Genomic DNA, 17,420 nt, shown 5'->3' with positions numbered 1-17,420 from the left:
CACATGCACTCAAATACGTCACATACACAGTAATTAAATGTTCACTTGCTAGCAGATGATGATATAACACAGAATCTGTCACATTTGCTGAGTTACAACTGAGGCTTAAGTTATTAAACTCAGCCATCGATCGCAGAAATTCCAGGTTGGAAGAGTGGCGCGGATTAAAGTATTTTTACCACAGAGCCACATTTCCACCGTCTGAAACGGCGAGGTGGGAGACAGAAGTGAGGCGGAGAGGATGTAGGGAGGGTGGAGGGGAGGACGGTAGAGAGGACAGATTGAAGGGGATAGAGAGAGAAAGCCCTGCTGTCACCAGGCTTGTTTAGAGTGTAGCAACCGTCGATACCTTCTAGAGCCTTTCCTTCCTTCACTCTTGAGGTGCTGGTTCTGCAAGGCCTCCGGGCCGCCCAGCATGAGGCGGGCACCATGGGCTTTCTGGAAAACTACCAGGAGATTGACCCCGTCACTTTGAACCTTTGCATCCTCATCGCCAGCTACGTTATCTTGCTCCTGGTCTTCCTGATATCCTGTATCATGTACGACTGCAGGGGCAAAGATCCCACCAAGGAGTACGCCCCGGACCCACAGCCACCCACTCAGTCTCCCATCAGGCTGGTAGTGATGCAGAGCTCTCCGGCTCCGGTGGGACGGTGGGACACGGCCAACATGATCACCACCTACCACGAGCCATCGCACTCGGACTTTAGGGAGAAGAAGAGCACGATGGTTTGAGTGTGATTCTGCAGACTTGTACAGTGAACCTGACTCTTTATTTTTGTACATATGCTTTCTTTTTACATTTCTTTGTGTTTTGCCTGGACAATGCTAGGATTTGACCTACACAGAACCCGACTTGGACGGTAAGAAGAGTGACGTGTTGATGTCTTTAAGTACTGTGTGTCTGCATGTGAAATCCGTCTTTATCTCAGGGAGGCCAAAGCCTGCAGTCTGCTCTGGAAAGGAAATGTCAGAGCTGATGAAACACAAAGAATAAAGAGGGCAGTTGTGTTGTGTTTACAGAGTGGAAGAAAGAGTGTTGTAAAGAAGAAACTAAGTTGGCGCCCTCACTTAAGTAGGTCATTTTCAAGTAAGATGAAGACAAAGAAGAACTATTTATGACACCTTGATGTTGCTGGACTTTGTTCTTCTTCTCCTACGTGATAAAACTACTTTAAAGAAATCAAAGGTGCATTGCTCCTTATTGGATGCCATTCAAGGATTAGTGTTCAACATTTGGTTAAGTCTGGATGAACCCTAACCTCTTGCATAACTCGATCAAGTGTGATCTGCATGGATGTGTTTCTCAAAGTGGCAGACAGAAAGGTAAAAATGTCCCTATCAAGGTCGTGACCCGCCTCGTCTAGATTCTAAGAAGTGTGTCTTTAATCAGGTCCACCCACACAACAAGATGCAACCTTTAATCGATTCATAGCTCCACAGGCTAAAAGTTTTATCAAACATGGACATAAAGAAGGGTCTGTGCTTATTCAGATCATATCGATCATATTATTGAAGTGCAGAAATGGTGTTTTGAGTCTATAGAAACAAGCCGACTAGGTTTTGTGCAAACAAGAATGAAGTTCATGATAGCTCTGTTTAATAAGTAAACTGAGCACAGTTGACATAAAGCCACAATGTTGTAAAGGTACACCACTGTTTTTCCAGTTCATGATGACTGAACTGACCATTAGCCCTTGATAAGAACTTGTTATGACTGATTTTTCTAATTCTTTCAATTGCTTCTGCTGCTGCTTCGTCCGGCTCTGCTCGGATACTTTCACGGGTCATTTGTTGTGCTCACCTCGCGTGATGCATCATGCTGTAATCTGTCAGACTGATTAGCTGACCTGTCAAAACAATGAGAAGGTCTGAAATCAAAGGAGGCCCTTTTCCCAAGAGCAGATTTACAGACTTAATATTCAGTGTGCCAACTGTGCCAAGGCTTTTGGAGGAGCTCACTTTGTCACTATTTCGTGGTCCAAAAAAAACAGATGCATTTTTTAGAGCACTTAACTTTCATTTGTCATTATTCATATCAATAAGAAAAAAAATTAATTACAAAAAAGAAGAGATATACCAACTGCTGATGTCTGCTTTCAGCACCACAAAGGATTAGATTTGTTGTTTTGTTCTGGCAGTTTGTGTCAAGAAAGTTAGGACTTCTGAGTTAAAGTGAGTGAGGTTTATGATATGATACTACCATGTTTCGATGGTATCAGTGGTACAACATGCATATTGATATCTTAATGAAAGTAAATTAGTGATGAGTTGCCTTCATGCGTAAATCAGAAATAAAAAAAAACTTATTTTTGCACAGAACACATGATGATGGAGAAATAGAAGGATAGAAATGACCAAAAAAATGGATTACAGCTATTTTTTTTTTTTTGGCCAATGACAATTCTAGGGAGTAATAAATTCTGATATCAATATATGGGCCGATATTGTTTTTATATAGGTTAGAGTTATGTTGATAAGGGGACATGATGGGGCCACTGTTTATTAACTTTCCAGCAAAGAAGTTCACAAACTAGTTAGCATCAAGCTTGACGCACCATCACCACCTGCTCAGATATAATGCATACTCTGCTACATGTGCTGCAGACAGTGCTGAGAGTACTGCAAGCAATTGTTTTCACATTCTATAAAACAACATATAAGCTGATGTCAATATATCTATGCCAAGCCATTATCGGGCTGATGTTGGCGAGCTGATACATTGGTCAGGCTCTAAAAAAACACCCTCCAAAACTGTCTTTTCTGGGAAATATATCTTACTAAGAAGGACCAAGCTCCCTCTCTCGTTTGCACCACAGTCGTTGTAATAACTTTGCCGAATGAAATCCTAATCTTTTATTCAACAACATCATGGATATGTCATAAACGAGCCTCTTGGAAAATGCCACCCTTTGGAGCTTAATTTAGCAGAAAAACATTTCCTGGAGACAGAAATAATCCTATTGGTTGAATGTATACAAAGTGGAGACTAACATCCAGCAATGTAATAGACAATTTGATCCATCCATGACACTGAAATAAACCACAAGCAGTGTTTTTCAGCTAGTGGCTAGCCTAGCATGCCATTACAATTACAATCTTAGTAAGCTTAGACTGCATTTGTCATTGACATGCCTGTTTCTAATCTGTAAATAGTATTCATTTCAATATTCAAATCACAATTATTTCTAGGAAATTCATGTCTTTTTTTTCACCTGTTAAGGATACCTGGTGTTAGACTCTACATCAAATATGCCTCCCAGAAACAAATGTGTAAACAATCTTATAATCTATCCATCTGTATCAGTACATAATGATAAGACACTGAGAACTGATACTGCATAGAGATAAGCACTAGCTGCCCTGTTCCATGAATATTCAACACTGATTACAGCTTCCAGCTTGTGCTGCCAAACACTCAGCAGAAATAGATCGGAGAAACTAGTTGCAGTCAACAAGGATAAGAATCTGGAAGAGGTTCAGTGTAATCCTTCAGAGAAATGTGGAATAAATGGAACTCAGACAGAAAATAGGGTCATGGTAATCTTTGTAAAGTTTGGAAAGATTAGCAAAAAAAAGATAGTAAATACATTATGCAATCCAATAAGTTTACATCTTATTTTAAATGGCTCAAATGGAATTTGGTTTACATGTATTTGATTCATGCAAAAGGAAATTGTTGCTTCTTCTTGATTCAGGGTTTGAAATCTCACATAGCTTGCATTATTCCAGTAGAGACTGACTGACAAATAGCTACTATAATTATCTTCAGCCAGACACATTATTATGTTTACAACAATGTGCCATATTCATTTTAAATAGGTGAAAAATGGAAAAGTAAGACTGTCGTTTTGTGTAGCTTTGAATTTCGGAAGGAACCTGGTCATGATTTAACTGTAAACAGTATGGAAAAACATGTTTCTCTTCATTTTCTGCGATGAAATAATGCTTGTTCTTTCACTATATGTTTTACATTTTGCACATAACAATAGATTTTTTTTCCTTGTTAGTTAACACACTCATCACTCATAAACTCTTCTTTTGCTTTAATTTACAGTATTATTCCCATATCAGTTATTCTTACAATTAACAATCAACAAAAGTAAGATTGGAGTCAAAGTTTTGTTTCTACAGTCAATATGACAATACAAGGTCATAAACAAATAACTGCTATTATCATATGAGTTTCAATCGTGTAAAAACTGAATTAGAAAAGTAATGATGATGTACGATTTTTTTTATAAATCAACCCACTTGATTGTGCACTGCTAGTATAAATGTGAACATGTGGGATGTTTTCAATCTATATTGATTCTATTGTACAAACATTGTAACAACACAAAATGGATGAATATTTATTGTTGTCATTGTTAATCTTTTAATGATCAGCACTGACATCCTGCTGGATTTCAATAGACATGATGTAAATGTTGTCACAGGAGCATTTTTGTCTACAACATGTGGAAAATTTTGCCTTATAAAGAAAAATTACTGGCAGTTTCTGCTGAGAATGCAATACAATAAAGCTGTACTCGAGCAGAAATGGGAGCACTGATCTAACTGAAGGAAATCTAGCTCTTACTCTGAATATTTTTGCTGTTGTGCATTCTAACAATATCTCTGACACTGAGGTGTGTAAAGTGAGGACAGGAAGGCTGCCATGCTCCAATGCCCACAGTAATCCTTATCCAGAAGCACCGCCGTGCTTTTCCACTATGGGAGCTCAGCTTGTTAGCTGCAAGATTATTTAAGTTAGGTACGTTGAAACACTACAGCAGCAAAGCTCCTGACCTACATACTGTGGTCAGTTTGCTATTCATTTGATTAAGCTGGTACTTTTGTATAGCACATGCATCAAAGATATACTTAGTTTTATCTACATTGAACTGCTATATTTAAGAAAACTTAATTTTTCATAATTGTGTGAGCTCAAAATGTTTTACAATAATACACAAGCTACTGATTTAATTTTGTTAAAGAAAACTTGCCAAGAAAATGTGATTTCTGAACCCATGCAGCACATATAATGTCACTCTTTATGCATTAAGCTGTTTTCATGCTGAGGATTACTCTCCCACAGTTTTTACAGTTGGCCTTTACATTGCTACACTTCTTCTAGACAGATTTATTTGCCCTCCTTATTGGAAATTACTTATGGAACATTCATTCCAGCATGAAACAGTAAACCACTTACAAAGCTGTTTAACTCCACCGTCACGTGTCACCATAAAGCCTCTTTTATTCTAAGGGCTCACCAACCTATAGGCCCTGTAAGACAAGTAGAAGTTATTCTACTAAAAGGCATATGCTGTGGCTATCCATTAATCCTGTGTGTCCACAGTTTGTACTTGGAGGAAAGTGTCGTTTTCAGTTTGTGATCTCAGTATAAAATGATTAAATGATTATCTTGGAGCTGGGAGGTCAAGATGAACACACTGAAACTGAGTGCAATCTAACCTTTATAAGCATGCCTGACCTCTGTGATCTGAGTAATCGGGAAGATTAGATAGTGTTTGATTCAAAGATTGACACTCTTTGGGCCATTGCTGAAAGTGTTGATCACAGGTTGCTGCTTTGATGCTGTATGTTGGAAATATTAATAATAAAAAAAGCAATCTTTCTGTGCCTGTAATCATTTTGTAGAAACACTTTGAATTCACTTGAACTGCCAGGCTGAATCTATAAATACATGAAATAAAAATTGTACCTTAACAGAAGATAAAAAATAAAAAAATATTCAGCTCAATATTTACTTTTCTTTGTCTAGTTTTGCCTATTACGATTGTAAAATTGAACATTTTCCAACTGCATTTTGCTACCAATTGTCAGTTGCTTTTTTTATATGCAAGTGCAGCAGATGCATTTGAGATACCTGAGATCTAAATGTAGATGAGCACTAAAGCTTGAATTAAAGGGGCTTTACTCATAACAAAGGCTTAAAACAACAAGGTAAAGGCAGTTGGAACAGGCAGTTAAATTCAAATAGCACCATATTCTGTGCCACCAACGAGCACAAAACAAAAGGCTGGCCTGCAAGTGCAGGTGAGCAATGCTGCCAGTCTAATACAAAGCAGTTGGAAGGTGGCTGGTGTTTATGTGCTGTGGCTTGACAAGGGAGTGTGCAACAGGTGTGGAGGGATTGGAGGTAACTGGAACAGCAGGGACGTGGACTGAGAGGAACTAGTGAACAGGGAGAGCAAAACAAGGTCTGATAAGGTCTATGAAAAATACGCAACGCTGAAATCTGGATAGGACGGATGGAAGAGATGGCGGAGATTCCCATGTTTATGACTCGCAAGCATTTACATCATTGGGCAACTACTGTCGGTCACATGAGGGTTTAAAAATACAGTACACGTATCGGTGAACAATATTTACAAGCTGGTAGTCATGGTAACTTCCTTCCCCGAGACCATGACCTCTCCCTAACCTTATTTAACAATGTGCTGCCAGTGACTGAACATATCTGAGACAGTTGATATAAGCAGATACATAATTTAACATTGTTAGATTCAGAGAAACTAAAGTCCAGCCTACTTTATATTTCTTTCAAAGGGAAGTATTTGTACATAAACATCATTTATAGGAGGCAGAGTTGTCCAAGCCTTAGTTTGGATCACCTAATTTCACTAAAATAAGTAGGAGACCGTTCAATAACCTAAAGAGCTGCTTGTCAACACTTTCCACAATTCAGAGGGTCAACTGGTAGAGACCAAAAACAGAGCTAAAAGAGAGTGAATATTAGACCATTGTTCATCAAGTCCCAAAAAACACGACTGCGCTTCCTCAATGCTGGATGTGTAAATAAACTCAGGACCGCAACTGACCATAAGAAATGTAGTTATTAGTATATTTGTTGAAATTAGGAAGCAATATAAATTTGCACAAAGAAGGTAGGGCTGCATTTGAAAGTGGATAGTTGGAAATTTTCTATTTTGGAGTCAATAACGTGCAGTTGCAGCTTTAAATCCAATAACGGCCGTTGAATGTACAGCACATCCAGTGACAGCTGCAGGTGTAAGCTGATACAGCTGCGTCTGTGCTGTGAGAGTGCAGGTCAAACACCTAGGAAACTCCTTCCACCACCCAACTGAAAAGATGATCAGTCAGACGTAGACCTGGGCTGTTTACAACCAGGACGGGGTGTCTGCTGTGACATGCTTCCAACCTGCAGCTCTCAGGTGTGTGTCACATTAGAGGTGTTAGCAAAACAACATGAAGAACAACAGACTGAAGCCAGAAACAAGGAGGCACTGTGCCCCTGACATATGGCCTCTGGCATTGTGCTGTTGTCTGTGCTAATGTCCTTTAAAAACACGGACAATGACCTCTTTCTCTTTTTCTGGATCAATCCCATTCACTGCTCTCACTGGTACAGTAACTGCTGCTGCAAAGGCCCAGATACCTTCATTTAACAGGCCGGTGAAGCAATTCTAATGTATTGGAAACTCAATTTTTCTCTGTCGGCTGAAAAATGTTCAAGTTCTGAAAGAAGAAAACATTTATTAACAGAAAACAGAAATCCTTCTTCTAACAGAGAGTGCAGAGGGTGAATTTCATTAAGCCCCAGGATTTCTGTTTGGTCTTATATAAACACTGCTATATCTAAGAGGCACTGATCAAGTTGCACTGCTCTTATGTAACTGTGCTGTTGCAGCGTGACACTGTGTGTGTGCAGTTCACTGTCTGGCTGTGTCGCTTTGTTTGCTGCAGCATCACAACAGATTGCAGCTGTAGCGCGGGAATTATTCCAATCATCTCCTCAGTATGTGAGATGAAGCCTGCAGGAAGCTCTCTGGTGTTGTGCTGTACACTTAATGAGCTGAATGGAGTTAAAGCATCACATACCAACACTTCATGGTGATTGCATGCTGTTGACACAATCAGTGTGGTCTGTTTTACATCTCCCATTGGAACTTCTTACATAACATGTTTGACAAGAGCATGTTTTGTTTAGCAGAACACACAGCAGGCTACTGTATATCCACAAACTGAAAAAACAGTCAGAAAAAAAAGTTCATTTCATGTTTACATAAGTATAATGATGATTACAAAGGGTCTGATTCAAATTTAAGCTTTTAACCATGATTTTGCAAATAGTCTGTAACCACATTTAAACAAATTAGACATCCTGTTTCATTTTAATGCTTTATAGATCAGTTGAAAGTCAATAATTCTGGGTTGCCATGATGAAAAATTCTCTTTTTCCATAATTTACACAGGCTTACGGATGGCTCTAACTTTGTCAGTTTTGCAGCTACAAATGTTAATAAAGTCATAAAGGATCATACATTTGTAAATTTCTAAGTATCCTTCAAAATTACTTTCATAAGCCTGGAGTTAAGTACATGTCAGTTCATTATTCATTTGCTGTACAGATCTTCTCTTGGGGGTCAAAAGTCAAACAATCCCCTGGTGAGTCTCCCTGGTAAACTGAAGGGCTAAAATAAACGCAAATGTCAATATAAAGGAGGGTAAATACCAGACAGAGATTTTTCAAAAACAGCAACCGCAAACTTTCCTTATTAATGACTGACCTATTAAGATTGGCATAGGCAGAAAAGGTGAAAACATGTACATTTAAAGAGGTTATGGAAGACAGAAATGAAGACAGAAGTGAATCGTACCTACATGTGTTGAATAAGGAAGGACAATATTTAATGAAAAAAATTGATCAACAGCAGAATACATATTTAAAAATGTTACAGAATACCTGAGAGCTTTTTTGCACCACATTCTTTTGTTTATTGTATTTTCTTTCCTTTTCATCAGTACAGTCATTTCAACCATAAATTGATGCGAAGAAGGCACAAATGGATGCAAAAAAATTCATAAGGAAAAATTAACAATTAACAAAAATAATTACCATTGTAAATCTGATTGAAATCTGAAAGATTGAAAAAAAAAAAACCCTAACCCCGGGCACTTCATCCCCAGTTTAATGTCTCCTTCAACATTCACATGAAATCTACACTGATGAAGATTCATATATAGTTTAATAACTGTATTTTGTCATTTGTCATTTGTTATATGATATTACTTTGCAAAATGTCTCAAGAGTACAAAATACAAAGACATACACATAAGTTCAAATAAGCATGAAGCACGTTAATCCAATCACAAACTGGCACAGTGAGTTTCACAGCACACATAAATCACTGCCTACAAGGCACAGAAAAGAGAAAAACTTAAAGAAAATGACTATAAAAGAAGCAGATGAGCGTTGTTTTTGTTTAAATAGTACTTGCTTGTTTATTTGTTTGATTTCCATATTATTTACAAACCCATAATGTGACTATGGCCTTCCTCTACAAGATACCGCCTACCTAGCACGTGATTGGCCAGTGGGCCAGTAGACTTGCCGCTCATTGGCTCTCGCCGCTGCCACTCACCGTCTCACCACTGGTTGGACTGTGGGCTCCAAAAGAAAATCATATTTGTTGTTCAGCGACTCAGCGGGGAGCTGCGTGTAATTGACCGGCAGGGCTGCTTGCTTGCGGGGGTCTCTTCGGTTCATCCTGACTGCTGCTGTTGCTTATGGATATTCGTAGCTTCAAGACGAGGCAGTGAGCCAGTATTTGGTCACAGAATGGTTTTAAGAAAAAGACTAAAATGGTGCCTTTGTAGCGGGAGTATTAATGTTGCTGGTGCCTTGTAGCTGTAGTGAAAGTTAGCTTATGAGTAGCATAACGTTAGCCGAGGAGCTAATGCTAGGCCTTCCGTTTTCTTTTGGCTTGTCAGGGCATTTCATTGTTTTCTTCCTATCTTTGTAAGGCGGGGTTTTGTAGCTTCTTTGTTTGCTATCGTTTGCCGATTTTTTTTTCATTTGCTTCCTGTGGTTAAAAAAAAAAAAAGTCACTGAAATGAAGAGAGTGAACAGCTTTCAGAGGTAGGTGAAATACGAAAATCTGACTGGAAAAATGGTGTTTTTTTTCCTTCTGTCGTGCAAGGATTGAAGATGCAACTGGGTCGTTATAATGTCACTCATAATGACAAATACATAAAGCAATCGGTGGTTGTTGGCTTCATTTGAACCTCTTTTTCTGTCAGCTGGAGTAACAGTTATTGTCTATAGCTATAATGTGAACAAAAGAAACCTCAATTTTAAGCACTCTGTAATTGTGGAGCCTGAATTAAGCTACGACTCCATGATAAGAAATTACTCACTGTAGTTTTAATAATTATTCCAGTTTATGGTATTCGGTAAGGAAAGGGCGGCTTAGATGTGAAGATTTGTCAATTTTTGCAGTTTTAATACCAGCACTTATAAAACTGCGAATACATCCAAACAAGACATCAGAAATAATGAATAATGACATTTTATTGACTAAATCAACAACAACAACAAAAAAACCCTCAGCTGATGGTGAAAATGTTATGTCTTAGCTCTAATGTAGTATACGGATCTGTATTTTCTGATGTAGAAATGCTTTTTTTGTTGCTTCACAATATAAACATGAGAAGCATTATCTTTTAAGATTATTATAAAGATATGAATTATTTGCTCAAATCCTAATGTCAACCAGATTAAAAATCGGCAAATAACTTTTCAAGCATATTGCTGTCATTGTGTTTTTGATGTTAGTTCAGTCTCCACTTCACTGCTGTTAGATTTATTATGTTGTTGCTTTTTTTTCATATCTGTGTCTCTTTGTGTGCTTTCGGTGGTTGGTCAGTGACGGATGAGACGTCGCTGCTTTAACACTTCTGTCTTTCTGGTTATTACATCTATAATACTACATTTGCAAGTCATGGTGTATTTCATTATTAATTAAGCTGTTGATTATTTTTGTGATTGACTGACTAATTGTTTTCCTAAATAAAATGGTGAACAATGTGGATCACTGTTTTCCTAAAGCCCGAAACAATGTCCTCAAATGTCATGATTTGTCCACAACCCAGAGATATTTAGTTTACTGTCATAACAGAGTAAAGAAACAAGAAAATATTGAAATTTATGGACCTGGAGTCAGAGAATCTAGACAATTTTTAATACAAAATAACTTGCCTGAGTGATCTGTCCATGATCAAAATAGTTTACGATTAAACGACAGCTTCATTTTGATTCTTCATTGTTTTGAACGTTGGAGACTAGTTAACATCCTTTAATCAGCATCAACTTTCTCTTTTGATAAGGGCAGAATGTGAATGGTTTTGTTGGTGAAAAGCTACAGGGTGCTGAATCAACCTGCCATAATTGTTAATATTTTGTGTTGTTTATTGGTGTGTGTTTCAGGTTTATGAACAGACGGGCTTCTGCTAACTGCCGCTACCAGCCCACCTGCTATGAGCATGCTGCAAACTGCTACACTCATGCGGTGAGTGTTTTATAACAGTTTGTTTCTTAATGTAGAGGATGTAATCTCACGTTGAGAGACTTTAATCTGCTCCGAGGTTAAATAAATCACAGTGACACCATATAGGTAGTTGCTGATCAGCACAGTTTTGTAATGGTTTTGTGATTCATCTCCGCAGCTCCTCATCGTGCCGGCCTTCGTGGGCATGACGTTGCTGCACCGTCTGTCGGACAACAACTGGGAGAAGATCACAGCCTGGGTATACGGCATGGGGCTGTGTGCCCTCTTCCTGGTCTCCACTGTGTTTCATATAATAACCTGGAAAAAGAGCCACATGAGGTGAGAACGACTAAAGTGATAACAAATAATATGGCAGACAACTAAGAGAGAAATGTTCCCGTGAAAGTTACTGTAAAACAATAAATACACGCAACATACTTTCAAAAATAGATGCACATGGACTTGACAAGTTAGACAAAAGTAAAATGGGACAAATTTAAGGAGCTGTACCTTTTGGAATATTTAGAGTGAGAGCAGAAGCATGTAGTTTAGCTGGTGTCTAACTTCAAATAGTGAAAGTAAAATCAGTATCTCTGTCCCAGTAGGATTTGTTTGGCATTTTTTATTATCTGTGCTGGCTCTGCTCTCGTCCTGGTATACTGTTACTTGGTTTTACACTTCATATAAATCCTTTTCTGTTACCCATTCATGCTGTGTACAGTTGATGGACTCTTGATTATTTGAGGATATAAACCATATTATCAGCACTATCATTGCTTCTGAGAAAGTATTTAGCTGCCGGTTTTTCTTGTTGTTGGACGCACAACTTTATAGTCACATCTAACATTCGGGGCTGTGGATTATATTAGACGTTTCTACATTTATGTTGATAAATCTCCTTGGATGTGGTACAGAAACTTTTTTAGACCTTACTTTGAGGTTTTTTTTGTAGCCATATTATCTTTGCATAACAATGCAAAAAAAAAAAAAATAGACATAGAGAGGTGATTAAAAAAAACTGAAAACCAGAAAACGATTATAGATGACCAGATAAGTTGTATTAGCTTTTTGCTCTTGATTGAATTCTTTTTTATGACAAGCTAAAGTGTTTGTTGAGGAAATTATTGTAGATTTTTAGTTGAAAAAGAATAGAGCATACAATGAAAAGAAACCATTTGGGTGTCGATACAAAATTAGTGGGTTTAGGGTTAGCAAATTTAGTTTTGTGATGCTTTTTCCTTCCAATTGGGTACTGCAGGGATGCTGTTTTAAAAGCTGATATGTTTCATCATGTAAGTGGTGAGAAGCTTACCAAACGTTACTCTGGAGCTTCTGTTCGTGGAAGTTTGTTTTGTCTGAACAGACTATAATTTCCGTTCATTTGCTGCTCAGGTCCTCTGTGGAAACTTAGCATCACTTCCGGTGAACCACAGGGCTTTTCCCTGCATGAACATGCAAATAATGTTTCTGCTATGCATCACTGACGTTGAGTAAAAAAAGCCATGACCTACTTTTTGTCTGTCTGTCTCAGGTCTGTGGAACACTGTTTTCATATGTGCGACAGAGTGGTTATCTATTTCTTCATTGCTGCCTCCTACACACCTTGGTGAGTGTCACACAGAGGACAGAATACATCCACTGGGACTAGTGTCTTAGGTGGAAGCCTAATTTGAATGCTTGGGCTATTATATTTTAATCCCTCCTCTCTTGTCAGGTTGAACCTGCGTGAACTAGGCCCTCTAGCAGCACACATGCGATGGTTTGTGTGGCTCATGGCTGCTGCTGGGACAATATATGTCTTTAACTATCATGAAAAGTGAGTTCATGTCACACTTATATCGCCAAATGTTTGTCTATGTATGTGATGTTATTTAAAATTTAAAAACTTACAAGATTTAGTAACCCCAATGTAGCTTAATTTACATAACATTAGAAAAAAGCAGTACCTAAAAGAAAAAATATTAAGATATAACAATGATGCATTACTAAAAATATGTACTAAAGCTAAAATACGTGCAATTGTACATGGAGCTGAAATGTTGCAATTTATACAAACTGGTAACTGTGCAGCATCCACTTCTAATATTCCTCGTTAGACAGTCCAGACATTTTTTAAACATTGCTTTAGTTGATGTTAACTGCTATTAGCAAATAAAATCACAATAAGATGACTGATTATAGAAAAATCCTTTAAAGGGAAAATGTTCTGGTTTTCCTGGCGAATATTGCTTGATATTTTTCTTATTCATCTAGTGTAGAAAAAACTGTTGCAGACCTACAACAAAATAACCAAGGAAACTAAATATATTAGCGCAAAAAGGGGAAAAAATTAGAGAAAAACTAAACAGTAAAGTTCACATCATATAAATGATTTTACACTTAAGATCACTTTTTTCAGCCATCTACTCGATGAATGGAAATTCACGGGAACACATACATATTCTCATGCATGCTTTTGTGTCAGGGCTGTAGATTAACTGACTTGATGTACTGGTTTGTCACATAAGCACATAATTATGATGTACCAACTATAGTGCACCAGCACTGTATTATAGCATAAGAAACTATATTGCTCCAGCATGTAATTATATGTTATTGCAAGCCTCAGTATACCATCAGCTAAATTGATTGTTTCATTTGTCATACAGTGAAAGACTTACAAAAAAGTTTTACTTTCAACCACCTTGACTGTTGCCGTAGCTACCAGTGTTAGCCAGAAGGGCTCAAACTCAGCCTGATGATCATCCTACCCTCATATGAATGTGACTGCATGAACTTTTAACTTGTACACTCTCAAAATAGTGTTGATCATTTTCAGTCTCTACTCTGATCACTAAATACTCTCTCCCCACCTCTCCGCTGAATATTTTCTGTTCAACAAATCTGTTTTGATCCCCTATATTCTCCTATATAAGTTTTCTGACAGGTTTGACGAGTTGTATCCTCCATTTCATTGTTTGTGTTCAGTCTCAATAATGGTCCGCTAACTCCTGAGCGTCATCCTGTGTAGGTTTCCACAACATTAACTTGGCTGCCAGTGTCTCGAATTGCGGAGGTTGAAACTTTTCTTGTTGCTGCTCTCTAAATACTTGTATAACAGGTCAACTTAAACCAAATATCTGTACACAAGTTGTGCTTTATGAGATAAACTGAACTGGGTCAGTTTGCAGAACATAATTGTGAATGAAAGTCAGTGTGAGGCTGCAACTGAGGAATTTACCTCCAAACATTTCTAAGAATCACTGCTTATATTAGTTTTTCATCAATTTGTTAAGGTCCACCTTATCAGGGACATTTTCTGAAAATACCAAGAAGATTTTAGTTTCTCCTTGCCTCGCTCATGCTTGACATTGTCTTTTTGAACATGCTGTACTTATTTGTCTCCATAGGTATAAACTTGTTGAGCTGGCCTTCTATTTAACGATGGGATTTTTTCCCGCATCAGTCGTGACCTCAATGGTAAACGCTATTTATTCATGCACTCGCAGCCACATTCAGTTTATGTCCTGAAACATCTCCTCACAGTGTGTTACTTCCTTTTCTTGCGAAACAGGTCTTCAGAGTGTTTTTATAGAGCTCACAGCAACAACAATGATCAGCCTAAAATCGATTTGATTGACACGTGTGTTCTGATCCAGATCAGAACATGATGTGTGCATGTGGAATCTGTTTCTGCAGCACAGAGTGGCACTAAATCTGAAACAAAGATGCTCCTAGATAAAGAATTCATAGTAGTCAGTGTGAAATGCATATTTTGATGTTAACACAGTACTTGTTTGGCATTTATTTTCCACAAAAGGTTATTTATTTACCACAATCCAGTCACAAGGATTTTTACCAGCTTTTATGCTGTTTTTCATCTTTCATCAGTTAATTTTCAACTTATTATCAGATACTCTGTTTCTGTAGTGTGATGCTTGTACATGCTGGCAATTTGAAGTTACTTTCTATGTGAACACTACATAATCAATCCACAATCTTTTGTACAAATTGATTTTTTGTGATGTAGCTGATAAGATTCTCTTGTTTTATGTCGTGCAGAGCAACACAGAGGGACTTCACGAGCTGGCCTGTGGAGGACTCATCTACTGCCTCGGTGTATTCTTCTTCAAGAGCGACGGTGTCATCCCCTTCGCCCACGCCATCTGGCACGTGTTCGTGGCGCTGGCTGCGGCTGTGCACTACTACGCCATCTGGAAATACCTCTACAAGGCTCCCAGCGCCGACACCCTCCTCGACTCGTGACCAAGACCGGAGCCGCCGGTCCGCCTTTCCCCCCTGAAAGGCGCCTGCACACTGAGTCCCTCAACAACTGCCCACTGAAGCTGCAGCGACAGCCCTAAAAGTTTACGAAAATAATGACCATGAATTGTTTACTGTTTTCTAACGTGGATGAGAACAGATTTTTCAGTGTCTCCCCAATGAACAAAAGCTACTTTCAAAGCTGTTTTGTAACCATAAGAAAACTTTTCACAGTGAGGGAGGGAATCTTTGACCTTTTACACTTGGTATTAACCTGGGCACATTTGTGAGCGTTTGAATGAGTATTTGAGAAATTTGATAGCAGTCTTTTGTATTACTTGAAGTGAGTAACATTCCACGTTTGGGGTCATTTGAGTGTCAAAACCCAGAAATTGATCAGGTTCAGGTGGTGATTTGAACAGGGAGGGTATTGAATGAGGTGCTAAAAATCAGCTCTCATCTGTAGCTTTTATCATTTGAAGATTTTCAGATACTAGTGTTGATATAAAAGCTGAATTTCCATTCTCTTGTATTTACCAAAACAAACCAAAGGTCTCAAATATCTTCCAATTAAGCAGCTGTAAAATAAATCTGCCAAAGTGATGTAACTTAAAATGGCAAAATTTGGTTTAAATCAGGAACTAACTCATCAAAAAACAGGTAATTTATTTATCTAACCACACATTTGATGCCAACTTTCAAGACTTTGTACCAAAAATGTTGCATTTGATACTCTTATCAGGAATTGATATGGATTTGTGCTCCGCTGGTGTAGTTTATCTTGGTTAGTAACCAAAAGGCTCTTCATGGAACTGTTTCTTTCTTCAGTCTTTACACTTTTGCACTTTTTTTTCCCATTGCATGCTTTGTTTTTGTACCAAGATGCAGTCCTCAGTTTTCAGAGACAGTTTCTCCTGTAAGCACTTAGCGCCCCCTGCTGGTCACAGCTGTAGGAAAGGCAACATTTCACAGTGACAGTGACTGGAGCCAAATGATCAGAGAAAAGCAGTTCAGGTGGTGTGCTGAGACAGATTTTATTCCACTGTATTTGTAATGTGAACTGTGTGCTGTAGAGAGTGTACGTATGCACAACCTTTGTACTGTAGTCCAGTATTACATTTCTACTGATCTCAGCTCTTGATTTGCACCTTTAGGATGAACAGTGTTCCCGATCTGTTTTCTGAGTCTGATCGGTGGAAAAACCTCATGTTCACGTTTTTGTCTCTTGCTGTCAGTTTTGTAAATCTGCTCAATTGCTTCTGATTCGTACAAGATACCTTTCTGTTGCTTTCCTCTCAGTGATGTACGGAGCTGAACGATGCATATTTTTTAATTGTGGCTCTTCTTGAAATGATTTCTTTAACCACTCTGTTTTGTAATGTTTGTACATTTTGTTTTTTGTTCTGTTGATTACATGATCCTGGCCTTTGCAGGGAAAAAAAACCCAAACGCTTCTTGTCTGTTCCGTTGGCTGTTAATGGTGCTGCATAAACATGAATGTTCCTCCATTATACTAAATATCATCTTTCTGATGTGACTATTAAAAATGATAATGCCCCACATCTGTGACTCCAGACAAGATCCTCAATCATAAATAGGCTCTTGCAGGTTTCCTTTTAAATTCAGGCTGCACAGACCATCTGTCCTGTTTGAATGGGTAATGGGTAAATGCACAAAAGAAATAAGAATTTTCCTTTGGTTTAGAACCCGTTTCTGCCTGGATGTAGAACAACAACAGACATAAAGTTTGGCTGTTGTCCAACATGTCACATTAAAGACTTCTGCAACTCATTTTTATGGGTAAAGAAACCTAAAATATGCATATCTGATGCTTAAGTCAAGAACATAGAAGACTAAGCATCTAACCTTTCAGTGGCAGTA

At 38.2% G+C, this 17,420-nt stretch overlaps 1 protein-coding gene across 3 annotated transcripts; it reads left to right on the top strand.

Annotated features, from left to right (window-relative positions):
* The first annotated feature begins 724 nt into the window (after nucleotides 1–724).
* On the top strand, nucleotides 725–17,101 carry mmd (monocyte to macrophage differentiation-associated). Of its 3 annotated transcripts, none has more exons than XM_035942815.2 (7): nucleotides 725–863; nucleotides 11,237–11,318; nucleotides 11,476–11,636; nucleotides 12,829–12,903; nucleotides 13,012–13,113; nucleotides 14,687–14,756; nucleotides 15,339–17,101. In XM_035942815.2, the coding sequence occupies exons 1-7, from the start codon at nucleotides 787–789 to the stop codon at nucleotides 15,540–15,542; spliced, it is 771 nt and encodes a 256-aa protein (XP_035798708.1). In that variant the 5' UTR covers nucleotides 725–786; the 3' UTR covers nucleotides 15,543–17,101. The 3 variants fall into 3 exon arrangements, with proteins under 3 accessions (XP_035798708.1, XP_035798709.1, XP_023153820.1); XM_023298052.3 differs by lacking the exon at nucleotides 725–863 and adding an exon at nucleotides 9,430–9,889; XM_035942816.2 differs by lacking the exon at nucleotides 14,687–14,756.
* Nucleotides 17,102–17,420: the final 319 nt, after the last annotated feature.

The sequence above is a fragment of the Amphiprion ocellaris genome, chromosome 19, assembly GCF_022539595.1.
Source record: "Amphiprion ocellaris isolate individual 3 ecotype Okinawa chromosome 19, ASM2253959v1, whole genome shotgun sequence".
In the NCBI taxonomy this organism is placed as follows: Eukaryota; Metazoa; Chordata; class Actinopteri; family Pomacentridae; genus Amphiprion; species Amphiprion ocellaris.
This window is presented reverse-complemented; position numbering and strand designations above follow the sequence as displayed.

Bases quoted from the DNA above. Each gene is read 5' to 3' on its own strand.
- mmd (XM_035942815.2), top strand. From the start codon at position 787: ATGCTTTCTTTTTACATTTCTTTGTGTTTTGCCTGGACAATGCTAGGA. The intron at 11,637-12,828 runs GTGAGAACGACT...TGTCTGTCTCAG, and splicing joins TGGAAAAAGAGCCACATGAG to GTCTGTGGAACACTGTTTTC. The intron at 12,904-13,011 runs GTGAGTGTCACA...CTCTCTTGTCAG, and splicing joins GCTGCCTCCTACACACCTTG to GTTGAACCTGCGTGAACTAG.